Source organism: Varroa destructor, unplaced genomic scaffold (assembly GCF_002443255.2).
Source record: "Varroa destructor unplaced genomic scaffold, Vdes_3.0 BEIS01000001.1, whole genome shotgun sequence".
Taxonomy (NCBI): Eukaryota; Metazoa; Arthropoda; class Arachnida; order Mesostigmata; family Varroidae; genus Varroa; species Varroa destructor.
Window position 1 is genome coordinate 23,441,407 of NW_019211454.1, and position 15,174 is coordinate 23,456,580.

At 40.1% G+C, this 15,174-nt stretch overlaps 1 protein-coding gene across 1 annotated transcript; it reads right to left on the reverse strand.

The window, feature by feature from the left end:
• Positions 1-230: 230 nt before the first annotated feature.
• Positions 231-15,150, reverse strand: LOC111246248 (uncharacterized). The gene is made up of 21 exons (XM_022795540.2): positions 14,853-15,150; positions 13,237-13,401; positions 12,860-13,017; positions 12,268-12,468; positions 11,863-12,041; positions 11,566-11,705; positions 10,935-11,159; positions 10,424-10,633; positions 9,914-10,124; positions 9,193-9,490; positions 8,708-8,858; positions 8,034-8,267; positions 5,982-6,269; positions 5,359-5,613; positions 4,899-5,128; positions 4,199-4,628; positions 3,715-4,047; positions 3,238-3,489; positions 2,350-2,609; positions 1,929-2,185; positions 231-1,594 (listed from the first exon to the last, which is right to left on the reverse strand). Exons 1-21 carry the CDS (start codon positions 14,958-14,960, stop codon positions 504-506), a joined length of 5,676 nt encoding a protein of 1,891 aa, XP_022651275.1. The 5' UTR covers positions 14,961-15,150; the 3' UTR covers positions 231-503.
• Between the last annotated feature and the right edge of the window lie 24 nt (positions 15,151-15,174).

The window sequence follows — 15,174 nt, forward strand, 5'->3', positions numbered from 1 at the left end:
GCCGCGATATACACTAATAATGTAAGGTATAGATATTTTATATCTAATGGCTAAAATATTTTAGCCAAAATAAGCAGCGTAAGTCTATTATAGGCTAAACGACTTAAGTCGTATGGAAAGAAACGAGTACAGTGTTCGATGAAGAAATGCATACACTTTCTTACGGATAAATAATACTTAGAGTCATTTAATTAAAGTAGAAAGCTGCAGTAAAACTATAAACTCTGAGATCGACAGTATAACAGAATTATTTTTATTTCAATTCAATCCTTTAGCGTATTCCATATTAACACAAATTAAAAAGCAAGTTGTGTACGTCACAGCAGCACAGGAGATCACGGACAACACATATAATCACTAAACATAGCACGCATGCCAAGACCGCAGTGCTTCTACTTTAATCATTTCAGTGTTTTTACCTAGTTCTTATTTGAAGTAATGCCTTTAGATTATACAATGTCATCTCATCTGATAATTCCAACGTTTCATTTGTTCTGGCATAACTATTGTTGGCGCCTCCATATGTTTCGATTTACCATAGGCCTGCCTCCTCGGCGGGCCCCACGACCTCTCAAAGCCATCCCTGGCCCTCCTGGATGCCCTCCCATCGCTTGAGGTGGCTGCTGTTGTTGTTGCATTTGTTGCTGTTGCTGCTGCCAAGCAGGTGCCTGAATTCGTCGAATTCGTTGACCCTGTAGGACATGATGATTCTGTGGCTGTGGTGGCTGATCCGGAACTGGGAGAAGTGGTTGACCTTCAACTCTTTGAGAAACGCCTGTTTCGAGTTGGGTTGATGGAGTGGTCTCTTCAAGTTCGGCTTCTCCAGATGAGGTTGTTCCGGATCCAGCGCCGGTCGTACCAGTACCGACACTGCCTCTAACAACTACAGAGATGTTTTGTTGGCTCGTCGATGTTGAGGCACTAGAAATACTCGGTACGTTTCTTGCACCCTCAAGGCCCGCCGCATCTTGTTGAGCTCCATCGGTTGATGGACTGTCATCAGCGCCTTCGTTTCCATTAACAGGTTCTACTGCAGCTACTTGATCACCTGGAGGCGGGGATGGAAAGGCGCTAGTGACCGCAACAGCGGCTGGTTGAAAGACAAAAGAAGATGTGCCACCATCCTCACCCCCAACGAGAGTCGGCGTACATGGCACGATGCCGTCATCGGTGCCGCCACTTACAGATACGCTACTACTAGCCTGTGGGACCACAGCATGAGATCCTCTCTGTTGCAACCCATGACCGGCTACTTGCAAATCCATCTGCTGTGTGGGTTGCTGATGTACTACAACAGCCGCTGTTGGCAAAGTGGCATCACTGCTTGCATCGTCATTGGCTAACTCCAGTACAAGTTCATCATCCTCAGCTTCTGTACGGGCGGTGTCGTCATCTCCTTCATCCTCCTCCTCTCCGATTACATCCGCGCCGCCGGCGTCCTCAACGTCGTCCACTACTGCAGCTCGATTATCATTACCTGCCAGGACATAGGACGATGTCGACGGTCCGGCCGCCGTGCTCTCAGTATTCGTCTGGGGCAGGACTAGGACAGCTTCTGTACGCACCCGCTTCACCTCTGTTGGCGTACCGCTACCTGCGAACAGTTTACACTGAGTTAGGCAAGTGTGAAGCAAGATAAACTTGTGCCTGCTGCAATTCTTAAAGCTATCCATGCCATCAAATATTACCACACATTCGAAAAGTTCATTTTAGTCAGCTTTTTAAAAAAAGTGAAAGTTTTCAAAAGTGAAAGAAAAAGTGAAAGAACCCGTTTCAGGTTGAAATGTGCTACCGGCTTGAATCTACTGAGCTTAATAAGGAAATGCAAAATGCCCTTCAATGCCAGTCGTACAAGGTAAAGACTAGAGGAATTCAGGTGACCAAGGGCTAATCAGTAAAAAATATTGAAATGGCTTGCTGCCACATACCGTCGTCAGATTCTGGTAGTAGGGAAGTTGATGCTGACGTCGTTCGTTTGATTCCTTGAGAAGCTTGAGGAGGTGGTTGATATGTTCCTGCCGTAGAAGTGCTTGGGCCGGGGGAAATTCCAGAGGTAGGGATAGGCGTCATAACGACGACATTAGAACTGACTTCTTCTTGAATTGGATGAACTTCGGCTCTCGGAGGCTCAACCATGCGAGTCGCCGGTACAACCGGCTGAGCTACAGCAAGACCTGTCGTTGCCCTGATTGCGCGTTAAAAATTATAAGCAAATTATAAATGTTCTTAAACCTTTAAGATTAAAGCTTAGGTCCAATATTCAAACAATATTCATCAGCATATAAAAAAAACTCAACTCTGTATTCGATAACTAATACTGCCGAGGAGTCGTTTTATGTCTCCGCTCACCTGTGCGCTGTTACCACAGGACGAATCGAGGCTGTTGGAGGCTGCTGTGCAGGAACTGGGCGGACGACTAGAGTGGGCGCACTAGTGGTCTGAGCAGGCGGTGGAGATGCCGATGGAGCACTAGAAGCGGAGTTGTTGCCGGAAACCAGTGAGGCCATACCGCTATCGCCCGACGAGGCTGTATTCGAGTCACCGCCACTTCCACTGGCCGCAGTTGATGAATTGCTTGATCCTGCCTCCGCAAGCTGACTACGCAAGGCCTAAATGTATTCGGCAATCCATTTACAATTAGAACACAAGTCAAATTCCAATAAGAACAATGACAATACAGCCTAGAACAATTCACACGACTGGCCAAACAGCAATTTTTCCAAAATGTATTCATTCTTTAACTAGAAAGTGTACTTAAATACTCCGTGAAAACCACAAGCATCCGCCGGAAATGCCCTCCATAGATCAAGCAGGAGTACAAGGAAGGTAAACAATTCGAACAAAAGAAATATCAGAGGATTCGATACAATAAATATGATCATTTGTTGCCAGGTCAAGGCGACAGGATATATTTCTCCATATTACTACTGCTTGTTTCATTTTATAATCACATGCATATATTTTTTGTAGTGTTTTGCCCGTTGGTTTTAATAATTATGTGAGTTTCGTTGAAATAAATCAACTGGGTAAGCCTTTGCTGAAATCATTGTTCAGGTCCCAAAATATACTTACTGAGTACGCAATTTCGATAATCATAACGGCAAATCCTAATAAACCATAAACAATTTACGTTCGCAAAAAAATATTTGAACTTAGTCAGTCATAATTGCTGCAGTTATTGCTACCGGTACACGCGGTGAATATTCAATGAAAGAGCGCAAATAATGGCATCCTTACTTTGATTTCTTCATCTTGTCGTCTCCATTTTCCTTCGAATTGACTTCGGATGGTATTCTCGCGCAGATGCTGTTCGTGCCGTTGTGCCTCAAGCCTTGCCCTTTCGGCTTCTAGTTCGTTTTGTAGAGTAGCCATCGTGTCCTTAATAGTCACCAATTCCTTCTGTTTCTCCTCTATCTCTTTCACCTTTTCCCCCGTTTCTTTTTCCTTTTCTGTGTATTGTTGTTTGTATTTACGGCCGAGACGCTTCAACTGCAAGAGAAAGAAATGAAATTCTCGTCACTTCCTTAAAACAGTATTCAATTGGATGCCTGGAGGTATAATAACGTAATATTTCTCTACGTACCAAGTAAACACTAAGAAAAAAAAAAATATATAATAAACCTTTCCTATGAGTTTACAAGTGTTCTTGAAGGCGCACTAATTAAAAACAGCAAAACATAATCAACATTTTAGCGCAGTTTTCTGTGTCCCTACCTGCTCAATGATCTCGTCTTTCTTTTTTGCATCTTCTTCGGCTTTGGTTTTGTCTTCTTTAGCCTGTCTCCCTTCGTTCTCCGCTTGCACTGCTCTCTCTTCGGCACGCTTAGCTTTCTCTTCAATTTCTTTAACCAGTACAGCCTGACCAGCTTGCAAGGTTGCCTTCTGCAGCCGCTGCTGCCATGACCTCACTTCACGTTTCAGAATCTCATTCTCTTTAGCTAAAGTCTCAGTCTCTTCGGTTACACTAGACTGTGAAGGCCCTGCTACTGAGTTCGCTCGAGCAGCATCTAACTCCTGACGGAGCAGTCTGTTGCTTTCCTGGTAAACCTGAAATATTATCTAGCACGATGTAGTGATTCCCTATAAATGTACCATGTGTTTGGTTGATGTTAAAGCATTACCACAAAAAAATCGGCATGAATAAATGTCATCCAGTACAAAACATAGTACGCGTACTTAAACTGAGGGAATTGTTAACCTGGGAAAGTTCGACTTTCTTGACAAGCTCTGCGTGCTTTTCGGCCGTAAGGAATACACGGGTATCGGTCTCCTGTGAGGCACGGTCGGCTTCAGCTTTCCGAAGCAACTCTTGCGTCCTCTCACATTTCGTCTTAAGGCGCTCATTTTCAGCACGAAGTTTGTCGAGTTCGGCTACTTTGAGTTTCCCTTCGCTTCTTAAAAAGTCTACGACCGAAGATAGCTCACTTGTTTGGAGCGCTTCCATTGACAACGGCCCGGCAATTCCCAGTGACGCCGTAGTTAGCCGTTTACTATCGTCTGGTGGTCCCAGACGAGCTAATAATCCGTCGTAACGCTTTTGATGCTCTTCAAGGCGCTCAGTCAGAGATGAGTTCTCACTTCGAAGGCGACTCACTTCTTCACGAACCACAAAGATCTCCTGCTCCAATCTAAATAATCATAGGGCGTTAAACTTTCAGACCTTAAACTTTAGACAACCGATAACTAATTTAACTAATAATTAACCAACAAATAACCTTTTTTATACACAAAATTACCAATAGAATACAAATTTTTAATAATCAGTACGTCTGCAAAACCAACATTGTTTTCATACCAAAATTGTTGCAGTAACTTGTATACTTCTATACATGTAGATATATTTTCTACTATGTAACGAATATTAACATTTCAATTGTTTTTTTACTTATGAAAATTACCTGCTCGCGGTGGCTTGTGCTGCTTGTTTTGCCTCCTCCTTGGCCCTTTCGGCCTTCTCAGTTCGTAACCTCATTGCAGCCAAATCTTCAACTGCTTTTCCATGAGCAATTAGCTCAGTTTCCAGACGGGACCTTGTTTCAGCGATTTCTGTTTCGAGGCGCTGAAGTGACTCGCGGTCTGTTGACGTATCTAGAGCCGAACGAACTTCTGCGAGAGTTGACTCCGTTTCCTAAAAATTAAAGCATCTCTATGAATTACCAGTGTCATAGATATAGAAAAAATGTACGGCAGATAAGAATTCAAAAAGAGTAGTTTTCAAGTACCACCAATGACGGCTCAAAAGGAACTCCACACTAATAATACGTAAAACGTTCAACGAAGCTCCCAACCAAATTGGACAGTTATTTCGTTCAGCGAATTCATATATTCTGATAAGGAACTTTATTTCAGCGAACTAACCTTATGAAGAATTTCGAGATCCTTGCACCTCTGTTCCGCTTGCACGGCGTTCTCCTCGGCGGTCTCTTTTTCAGCTTGAAGTCGCGTTGCCCTTGCCTGCGCTTCGGCTACTTCCGCAGATAGCTGTTCGCATAACGTTGCTTTTGCTTCTTGGGAGTCTTTAAGGCATGCCGACAATTCCTTCACCATTTTTTCTAAGCGCGTGCTGTTGTCTTTTTCTGTTGACACTTGATGCTCGAGTGATTTTGTCATCACCTAAAAGTTCCACAGCACCTAATTAGCAACGTGCTACTAGAGAAAGCGACTGGAGAAAACCGTTAAAATTCAGTTATTGCTAAAAACATGACAGTTCCTCATGTACAGCTTGGAAGAGAGTGAATCATTCCCATCGTGAGGAATATTACTTGTGAGTATGAAACCTGTTTTTTTTTATATTTTTTTAGGCAAACCGATTACAGACTCCGAATACGAGCAAAAAGCTGTCTAGAAAATCATATAAAATCTTTTCCTTTTTTGCACGAGTCACAAAATTTCACCGTCAACGCTAATCGAATGGAATCCATGTTAGGTTAGTTATCTTTATCAATATAAATGATGTTGATTGAGGGCTTGATGCACTATACCTGGTATTTCGTTAATTGATCCTTGTATGACACGCAGCAGAGGCCTCCTGGGGAAGTGGTTGGCGTCGGGACAACACTCGCAGGGAGACCTGCAGAGCTGGCAGAAGATTTCTTTGCGTTTGCTAAATCGGCTTCGGCCTTCAATAATTTCTCTTTGAGATTATCGATTTCTTTACGCGCCTCATTTATAAGCTTGTCCTTAGCCTCGATTTGTTCCTTAAGTTGCTTCGAAAGATAGTCTTGCATACCGCCCATTTTATTCTTCATCTCTTGGAACTCCAGAATCACCTGCATGGAATGATAAAAAAAAATAATAAGAAATAATCATAATCTGTGAATAATAAGAAATGTATCATAATGGCCATATATATCCAGAGATCACTGGAAGCGGAGCAAACGAAAAAATGCCTCTTCACTGCAGGCAACTTTCCTATAAATACTCATTTTATGCATTAGGTCGATATATGCGTATGCTACCAACAGATTTTGTAGGGTCTAATGGTCAGTGATGGTGTTAAAGGCCGTTACAAAGGCCTCTCTATGCCTTACAAGCCTGTTGTCAAGCTAATATTGTATCGACTGTATTATAATAATAATAATTCTATTCTGACTTGCAAGTCCTGAAAGGGGGCATATTGTGCATGTTCGAAAGCCACGGAAATTACTCAAAATGCTTGTTCTGCGTAGGGAGTTAAAAGATAAAAACTTACCTAAACTCTTTTAAAGCCATCTTCATTGAATGCAAAAAGCGGACGAATTCTTCAGATCGAAGATGCTATATTCAATTTTAGACTACTCTCAATTATAGGGTTTTCGTCGTAAACGCAACACTTGTTCCGAATTATTTCGAAAGCACTTAGACCTTGATAAAGGGTAAATCGAAACTCTCCAAAAAACTGTATTTCGCCACCCGACATACTTTTGTTCCAAAGTCAAGTATATTCGAACACAACTAACGAACACAAACGGTACACAAAACCAAATGGCAAAGAGGCGTAATAAGCAAAACACATTCGGCAAATACAAGCAGACTAGCTAACGATCGCCTCTTTTTGAATATAACTTACAGATATTTATAAAAATAACTTTGTTCGAATTTTAAGGTTCTAAGTAACAAGCATAAAAGTCAATGACGGTATTTAATGCTAAATATCTCATAAGTACTGCACGCAAAACGAGTCGGTTCTCTCATAATAATAACATAATGGAAAATCTTGTTCAGTATATACAACTTGGCTGTATACAAACCCTTATTAACTATCTTGCTGTTCTCTAGCACTTGCCACTGTATAAAACCCTTTCCGGCCCGGTAAACGCAAATGGTCTTTTTAATGCGGAAGTTTGGCTTGACTGGGAATTTGGCGTACTTCCAGAGCTACCCGTTCCTTTCTTTGTTTATGATTACTTTGAGATACAGTTTCTCATAATTAACCTTGTAATAATTCCGTGTAGAGACTTGCTGTTGCGATTGTGCTTTGTTCGATACCGGGGGAGACGTTAAGAGTCAATTGCAGGCCATATCTCCTTCTGCGATTCACCCAGTTCATTGTAAACATATTGATAAAATTCCACACCCCTAGGATGGTTGATATCAGTCTGGTGTTCGCAGTATATCTTCTCGTGCAATCAACAAATTCTTTGCGGTCTCAGCTTCTCATAGACCAAGAGCGGCCGATAAATATACTGCACATCCATTAGGTCTACGATCCTTTAGAACTTAGCATACCATGTTAAGCACCCTTTTCAACTAAAGAGTTCTCATTGTACACTGCACAAATAGCCCAGACCACTTTGTCCTTGGCGAAAGAAAAAATAAACATTGATTTTTTTTTCATGTAGCTTTATTAGCTAAATAATGTACATATTTTCGCTAACCATACAATGAAATTTCAGTCGAATTATAGAAAAGAGCGAGAAAGCGACGACTTTCGAATGACAATAGACAAGTGACAGAGAGCTAGAAAAGAAAGAAAACAACACGTTCGCAAGTAATAATAAGAAATTAAACACAAATTCAATTAGTTATTTGTAATGATTTTTGGTTCCTCTTACCTCAGTTTGCCGAAGTGAGCTGGCTTCCCGAATATCGCTCTGAGCACTTAAGTTTCTGTAGTTTTCTCGTTGAATTTTCAAGTCGGCTAATGCTTCGAAAAGTTGAGATTCTTTTTGCTGAAGACGCTGAGATCTTTCAGATAATTCTTCCTCAAGTTGTCTCACATTTCGTTCATAACTAGCGATATTAGAGGCCAGGGATACGTTCCGGTCTCGTAGGGATTGAACTTCAACCTAAACGTATACATTAAAGGCATAGAGTAAAAAGACTAGAAGGTTTAGAAATGTTTCAGTGATTACGCTTCACTAACTTTTAAGCTCTATAGAGTCCACCTATTGGGTAACCTTCATATTTTGTAATTGGCTCATTGTACGTTGTGATGTCCACCAAGTTTATTGAACCAGGAAATTTGATAATCGAGAGACTCGACAATCGATATTATCAACATTATACACGATTTCTGGAAAGTGGACAACGCGGCAACAGTAGCTTCTAGTTTTCATATTGCTATAGTTGAACAAATAGTTCGGTATTGGTATTCTTACGTTAGCAAAGTCTTCAATCGAATTGTTGCAAGCTTTGCTTTAAATACAATACAAATCAGATTAATACAGTAGGTACTTCCAGTGAGAGCGAGTTCTAGCTCCAAATAGATATGACTTAAACAACTAACCTGCGCAGTTTTGAGTTGACCTTCCAACTGACGACCTCTCAAAATTTCGCTTTCCAATTTTGCTTTAGAACCTGCCAACTCAATTTTTACTGCACAGTTGCTAGACTGAAGCGCTTCAATCTTACTCTCAAGGCTTGTGGTCCTTGCCGTGCTGTGAGTAGAACGTCATCAGAATTTGCAAACCGTTAAATTTACGCCACTCAATAAGGATCATTGTTCTGAACCTAATTTAATGTAGCTCTTGTTCCATTTCATATTACGTATTTAATCTTCTGCTTATTAAGAAAAGCGCTGTTTAGGAGAGCGAACTGTATCATTTACGTGGCGATAATTAAAAAAAAAACTATACATTTTTCATATATAGCTTCCCCAGAAACTCGGATAAAAATATTTAAGTTACTATTGTTCTTTGCAGTATTTTTTTGCAAAAATATGATAACATTCTATATTATGGATGACAGAGTGAACAGGGAAAATCCTAGAACCTTTCGCTGCGGATTCTTTCAACTTCTTTAGCAAGCCTCTCAGTTTCGAGTCTTGCTTGACGCTTTTCTCTCTCATAACTTGAAGCATCCTCAAGTTCTTCCGGAGTTGCCCCCCCAGCGCCGCTCGATTGTTGTTTTTTTCCAGATCCAGTTGATCCGCTTCTGGCAAGCAAATTTTGAGTGCTACCAGTTTTTAGAGCCGAAACAATTTCAGCTTGACAGTCCTTCTCTGCCATTAGCTGCTCCACTTCGCGCTTAAGGTCCGAAACAAGAGCTTCTAGTTCAAGCGATCGTTTTTCTAAAAAAAAAAAGTACTTATATATATAGAAAATTTGGCATCCAAGCTGCGATAATTGGGAAAGCTATAAAAAAAAAAGCGAGACAGATGCGGTAGTACAGCAAATACCGTCTTTCCAATGGTGCATTAAGAACACGTTTACTTCTTAAACTTACAAACACAAATAATTTAAACTCAGAATCGGGCATAGGCACCCTCATGTTATGCTTAGAATCAACTATCTGGGGTAATACTTAAGGGCAGTCTAAGTTTGTCGCATCCGAAATGTTGATATACACGATACTCATATGAAAATAAGACATATTTCCTAAGAATATGCATTGAATCTGTATGATGAAACCGCGAGGTTTGGATTACCTACATAGTAATCCAAAATAAACTAAATAATCTTAACAATGAAACAGTTCTAATTTTCAAACCTACCATCAGTTTCCCTTTCCTCAATGATGCTCTCGAGTTCCCTAACAGCTCGAAGCAGCTGTGAATTTTTCTCTTGCAGTTCGGTGATTGATGTAAATGTTACCAGACGCCCTGATACCACATCAGCAACCGTCGCCTCTAGGCCCTCTGAACAGCGGATGTCTCGTACTGAAGTATCCCGGCGATTTTCAATCTGCGCCAAGAGAACTTGTACCTACGAAAGTGGCAGCACAGTACAACACGGTCAGGAGTGGGGAACTACTAGAGACGTTAGCCATATTTAAGAGCTTTTATAAAAAGTGATCCACATTACTCATTGTAAATTCTGGCAACTAGAAGAGGCGCTTTTTTTGTACACTTATTCTGTACTATTACTAGATTGTTACACACAATCGTTTTTTATATTTCATATGTGTATTGTGTTGTAAAAAAAATAATTATATGATGCTACTTCCGAAATTATCTTAAATCAGGTAAATACAGGTATGTCCCATTTTTCCTCTAAAAACTCGCCTGTCGAGATAAATCTCCATTATGCTTTTCAAGTCTTTGGGCAGAAAATCTTAACTTGGTTGACTCTCGCACTGCAGTGTCGCGCTCCTCCATAAGGCGGTCTCGCTCATCGTTAAGTACGCCTAGTTGGCGTTCTAGTTTGTCCCGATCTGCCATCATCCGCTTATAAACCGTGTCGTGATGCACAATATTTTCTGTAACCGCTTCCATCTTTCGCAAAAACCAAATACCATTATCAGATTACGCCATAACCGCTAAAAGAGCTCAATTAAAATTACTAACGCAGCAACTAAAAACTGACAGATCCACAGTTCCTACACACATAATTATTAGTTGTAGTATGGAGCTTTAGACAATAGTATTACGTATTATAGCCTGAATTCTTTACTACAGATATTCCATACAAGTTTTCTAATCCACTTGACACGTTTTTTTGATCCACATACTCGCTTTTTTTCTGCGCTTAACAGAAACCCGCGACTGATGATGTAAATGCAAATCACTCTCTTACTTCTTTTGTAAGCTGCCGCACAGTGTGATTCAACATTTGGTTGTCTTTTTGAAGAGCGGCAATTCGGCTGTCAACGGCATTCCTTTCTTGCAGTGCGACGAGCGGATGGCGAGCTTCTTCCTGGCACGCGCCGCCACTGCTGTCAAAGCCACCGGCTCCTGTCGGTGTCGTAACAAGCTCACGTGTTTCGGCCAATTGAGTCTTCAAAGATTCGATTTCGACCTCCTATGAAATGATGCGAGTATAGAGGTAATAACAAAAGGTTACACAAAATAAACGCTAACGTAGCTTTCAGCAGTTACAATATTACGAACTGATTATTACTTGTTGATAGCTTCAAACAGTACATGCTATTTCAGAACCAAGTCGTATGGTAATTATCAATCCGATTTATTTTTTGGGTATTTTTTGAGCAACAATATAAAGTTATTCTTCGACTTGTGAAACACATGTACACATTGGGCGTAAGCTAAAAACAAAATTGGAAACATTGCGTTTCAAGCGTTATCCAAAAATATTAGTACGTTGCAGAGGAAAAACTGAAGATACATTATATCTTTAGTTTTTCCTGTGAGTAGCGCAAATTGTATAATAGCGTATAGTCTATTAACTCATCTGCATGATTTTTTACCCTTTGCTTGAGGTCAGCCTGCAATCCAGCTAGTTTAATCTGAATTTCTTCGTTTTGCTGAGCAAAGTCTGAATTCTCCTTCTGAATGTCAATAGCGGTATCGAGTAGCTGGTTTATTTTCGATTTATATTTCTCTTCACCTAAACGGAAAGCATATCAAGTCCACACACAAAAGTAGGTTATATACTTGTAGATAAGTCAAACCTACGATAAACAGTTACAGAGTAACCATCTAAACGTGAATTGCGTCGTTGAAAAAAAATTTAAAGGCTACACAAAAAACTTTGTTTGACATACCGATCTTGTAAGCCTCGGTTAGTCTCTTTTCAGCACTGAGTTCAGCTTCCCATTGCGTTTCCATTGTCACAAAGTTGGCTTCTGCTCGCTCTTTCTCTGTTATCGCCGACTGGAGATTCGTACGCACCAATGACAGTTCTGTTTTAGTGCGTTCCAGTTCTGCATTTACAGCATCTAGCCTGAAATATTATAGTAATATTAATCTGGGGCTTAACTATTTTCGGATGTTTAGCTTCAGATAATAATACCAAGTACACGGATTTTTTATTAATTTAGAAAAGTTCAACAACAGGATTTCCGGTACACTAATCTTGGCGAATGGATAATCATAGAACACTCAAGCTTTTATTTAAGCCGGTTTTATCTGACCTAGGTTATGAGCAGCGGCGATTATAAGGTACTCACCTTCCATTAAGCTCCTCTTTCTCCCCTTGAAGGGTAGCGATCTCCCTTGCAGAATTGTTACGCGCTTTTAATGCGGAAGAATTCGCAGCGTCCAAATCTTCATTTAAAGCATATACTCGTTTCTCGAGAGCTTGTTGCCCTTGTTCTAGACTAGTGTTTTTGTGTTTAAATGAAGCGATGGTAGTCTCATATTCTTGCGTTCTGAAACATACGTAGCATTAACCGAAAACGCTGAACTTTTTTTGTTTTGGAAGCCTTTTCTGCCAAAGCTGTTCTGGAAGCCGGAAGTTTTCTGGCACAGTGTGAAAGAATAACGTATTACCGCGGAACGATTTTACTGCGGGTTGCACAAGATCGTATCTTTAGGCATTTTGGTTTGCATCTAAAGATAAGCAATACTCAGTTTTTTCTATTGTTGTTACTTGATCCCGTTCCTAATGTAACACTCGATATCGAGAATTCTTCTAACAAAATCGATTTGTCACACTGCAATTCTACCTAACAACCCCAGCTTGATAACGATAAAAAAATTAAACATGGTCATTATCACTAAAGCTGACTAAATACACTAAAGTCTACTACCCTTTCTTACCTGATAATAGCATCCTTCAATTTTCCTTTGGAGTCTTCAGCGTCTTGAGTTACCTTTTGAAGCTCTTCTTCCATAGTTTTGATCTGTTGGTCGAGTTTCTCTTTGATTGACCTAAGTGATTTTAGTTCCTCAAGACTCAAAGAATGTTCCGATTCCATCTGGTTTAGTACGCCGCATAATAATGGTCACCGATACGACGTTACATGATTATTACAAGCCAAACCAACATTGAAATCATAAGAATATTTTTTTTAACAAACCTGCTTGGGGATCAGTCATTTACATATAGGTAAGTACCACCTAATGTAAGTGAATTGAAAAATCGTATGACTTTTACGATCAGTATTGTATCAGTATAGTAAGAACGCAAGACCTACCTTGACCGTTTGGGTTTGAAGACTATGAAGCTGTTGTCGTGCTGACGTAAGCTCATTCTCAGATTGCGTAAAACGCGTTTGAAGAGTTTCGAGCTGCAACTCGGCAGCTGCACGGGCCGCGGTTGCTTCTTCTAGTTCTTGTTCCGACTGAAACTTCAATCGACTCTAACAAATGGACATTCCAACGTGTTTCATTAGTGCCAATACAATGGTCGAAAAGCCGTCAAATTGCCACCAGATACACAGATAAACAAATAATTACTGAAGGGAGTAGCCAAAAAATAACTAGGTAATAAATAGACATGTGAACGCATGGCACACGTTTTAGCTTATTTGTTTTCAATCAATTGATGATAATCCGACAGAATGAAAGACAAAAAAACGTGAGTCATTTGTGGATGCCAAAGGAGTAAACGAATGCAGAGGTGAACAAACCTTGTAGCATTTATATGAGATAGAATTCCTTGTAATTCGACTCTACGAGACTATACAATAGATACATTTTTTTTTTTATAACTTTCGAAGTCGAAAAATATTTAAGATTCTGTACGGCCTTGCCTACGAACGGCGTGCTTATTTTGTTAACTGTCCGCAATTTGCCAACAGGATCATGCATGGATTATATGAAATAACACGAGCATCATTTTGATCCTATAATAACGAAGCCAGAAGACGTATATTTTAAAATGGGTACTTGGCCGCAAGCTGTCAGGTTAGAGGGTCATATTTGTGAAAGAAACATAACTAAAAAAATATTGACACTGACATACTGCCAACTTTTATCTGTAGCACGTTCTTACGAAGGCGACAGATGATGACAACACTGACTAGAAAGTGACGATGTGTTCAAGAACCGGCTATTTATAGACACAAACGGACAATACTATGAAAATATTGGGAGCCAATTAGTTCCACTTGACAATATAAATTTTACTTTCGGAAGTTACAGTCTTTAAAAACAAATAAATGTTCAAGTAAGTAACTTTCCAGAAAAATGCTCTTATTAATTTCCAGAAGAAAAATACGTGTTTTGTTTTTCAAAATGCCGTTGTTGTTAGAAGTTGAAGTTACCGTGCTTCATTTCCGCTCAGATTCTGTGTAAATAGTGTGACATAGATGTGCATGGCCACAAATAACAGTAAAATTTAGAAGTAAATGATTTAAGGTATTTCTTAGCTTACACTGATCATTTATATGAGTTGACAGTTTAATTGTCCATGTGACAGAAGATTACACTAAAAGAAGGCACTAATTTAATACCATTTGCCTATAAAAAAAACTGAGTGCATTCAGTATCAGATTATTCTTTGGTAAACCTCAACAGCTGTGTAGAAGAACAAAAAACGATATTTAGCTATTCAGTTCACTTATTAAATAAAACTTCACCCATGTTGTCGATTCGTCACTTCGCACTTGAAAGTAAATCTTGGTAGAGCCGCGCCAGATAAAAAGTGATTGATTTTAGAGCTTGAAGTCATCATGTTCTAGATAATCCGATATACTCACGTTTCGATTTTAGAAGATCCTGTGCCACTTAAAGCCAAGTTTTACCAAGAAAAAAAAACCCGTAAACATTTTTTCATGGGCTTGAGTCAAACATCACGCAAAAGCTTTACCTGGATGGCTTCTTTTTCAAGAACATGCTGTTTCCATGCCTCCTCAAGTTGAGGTCGCAAACCAACAGGCACTTGTCCCCACAGGTCGTTTCCAAAGAGGTTTTCCATTGCGCCGCCTTTCTGGACAATTTTTTGCTTGGATTAATGTTCAAAAATCTGTAACAAATGCGTCCACACACTGGAAGGTAACGAATACCTGAATACAGTTCATTCACTTTTAAGGTCCGGCACTACGCAGATCTAAAGCTGCCTGCGCAAACAACGGCCCTCTGCGTCGTTTAATCAAAGCTGTTACCGGCAGGATACCCATAACGAAGCTTGT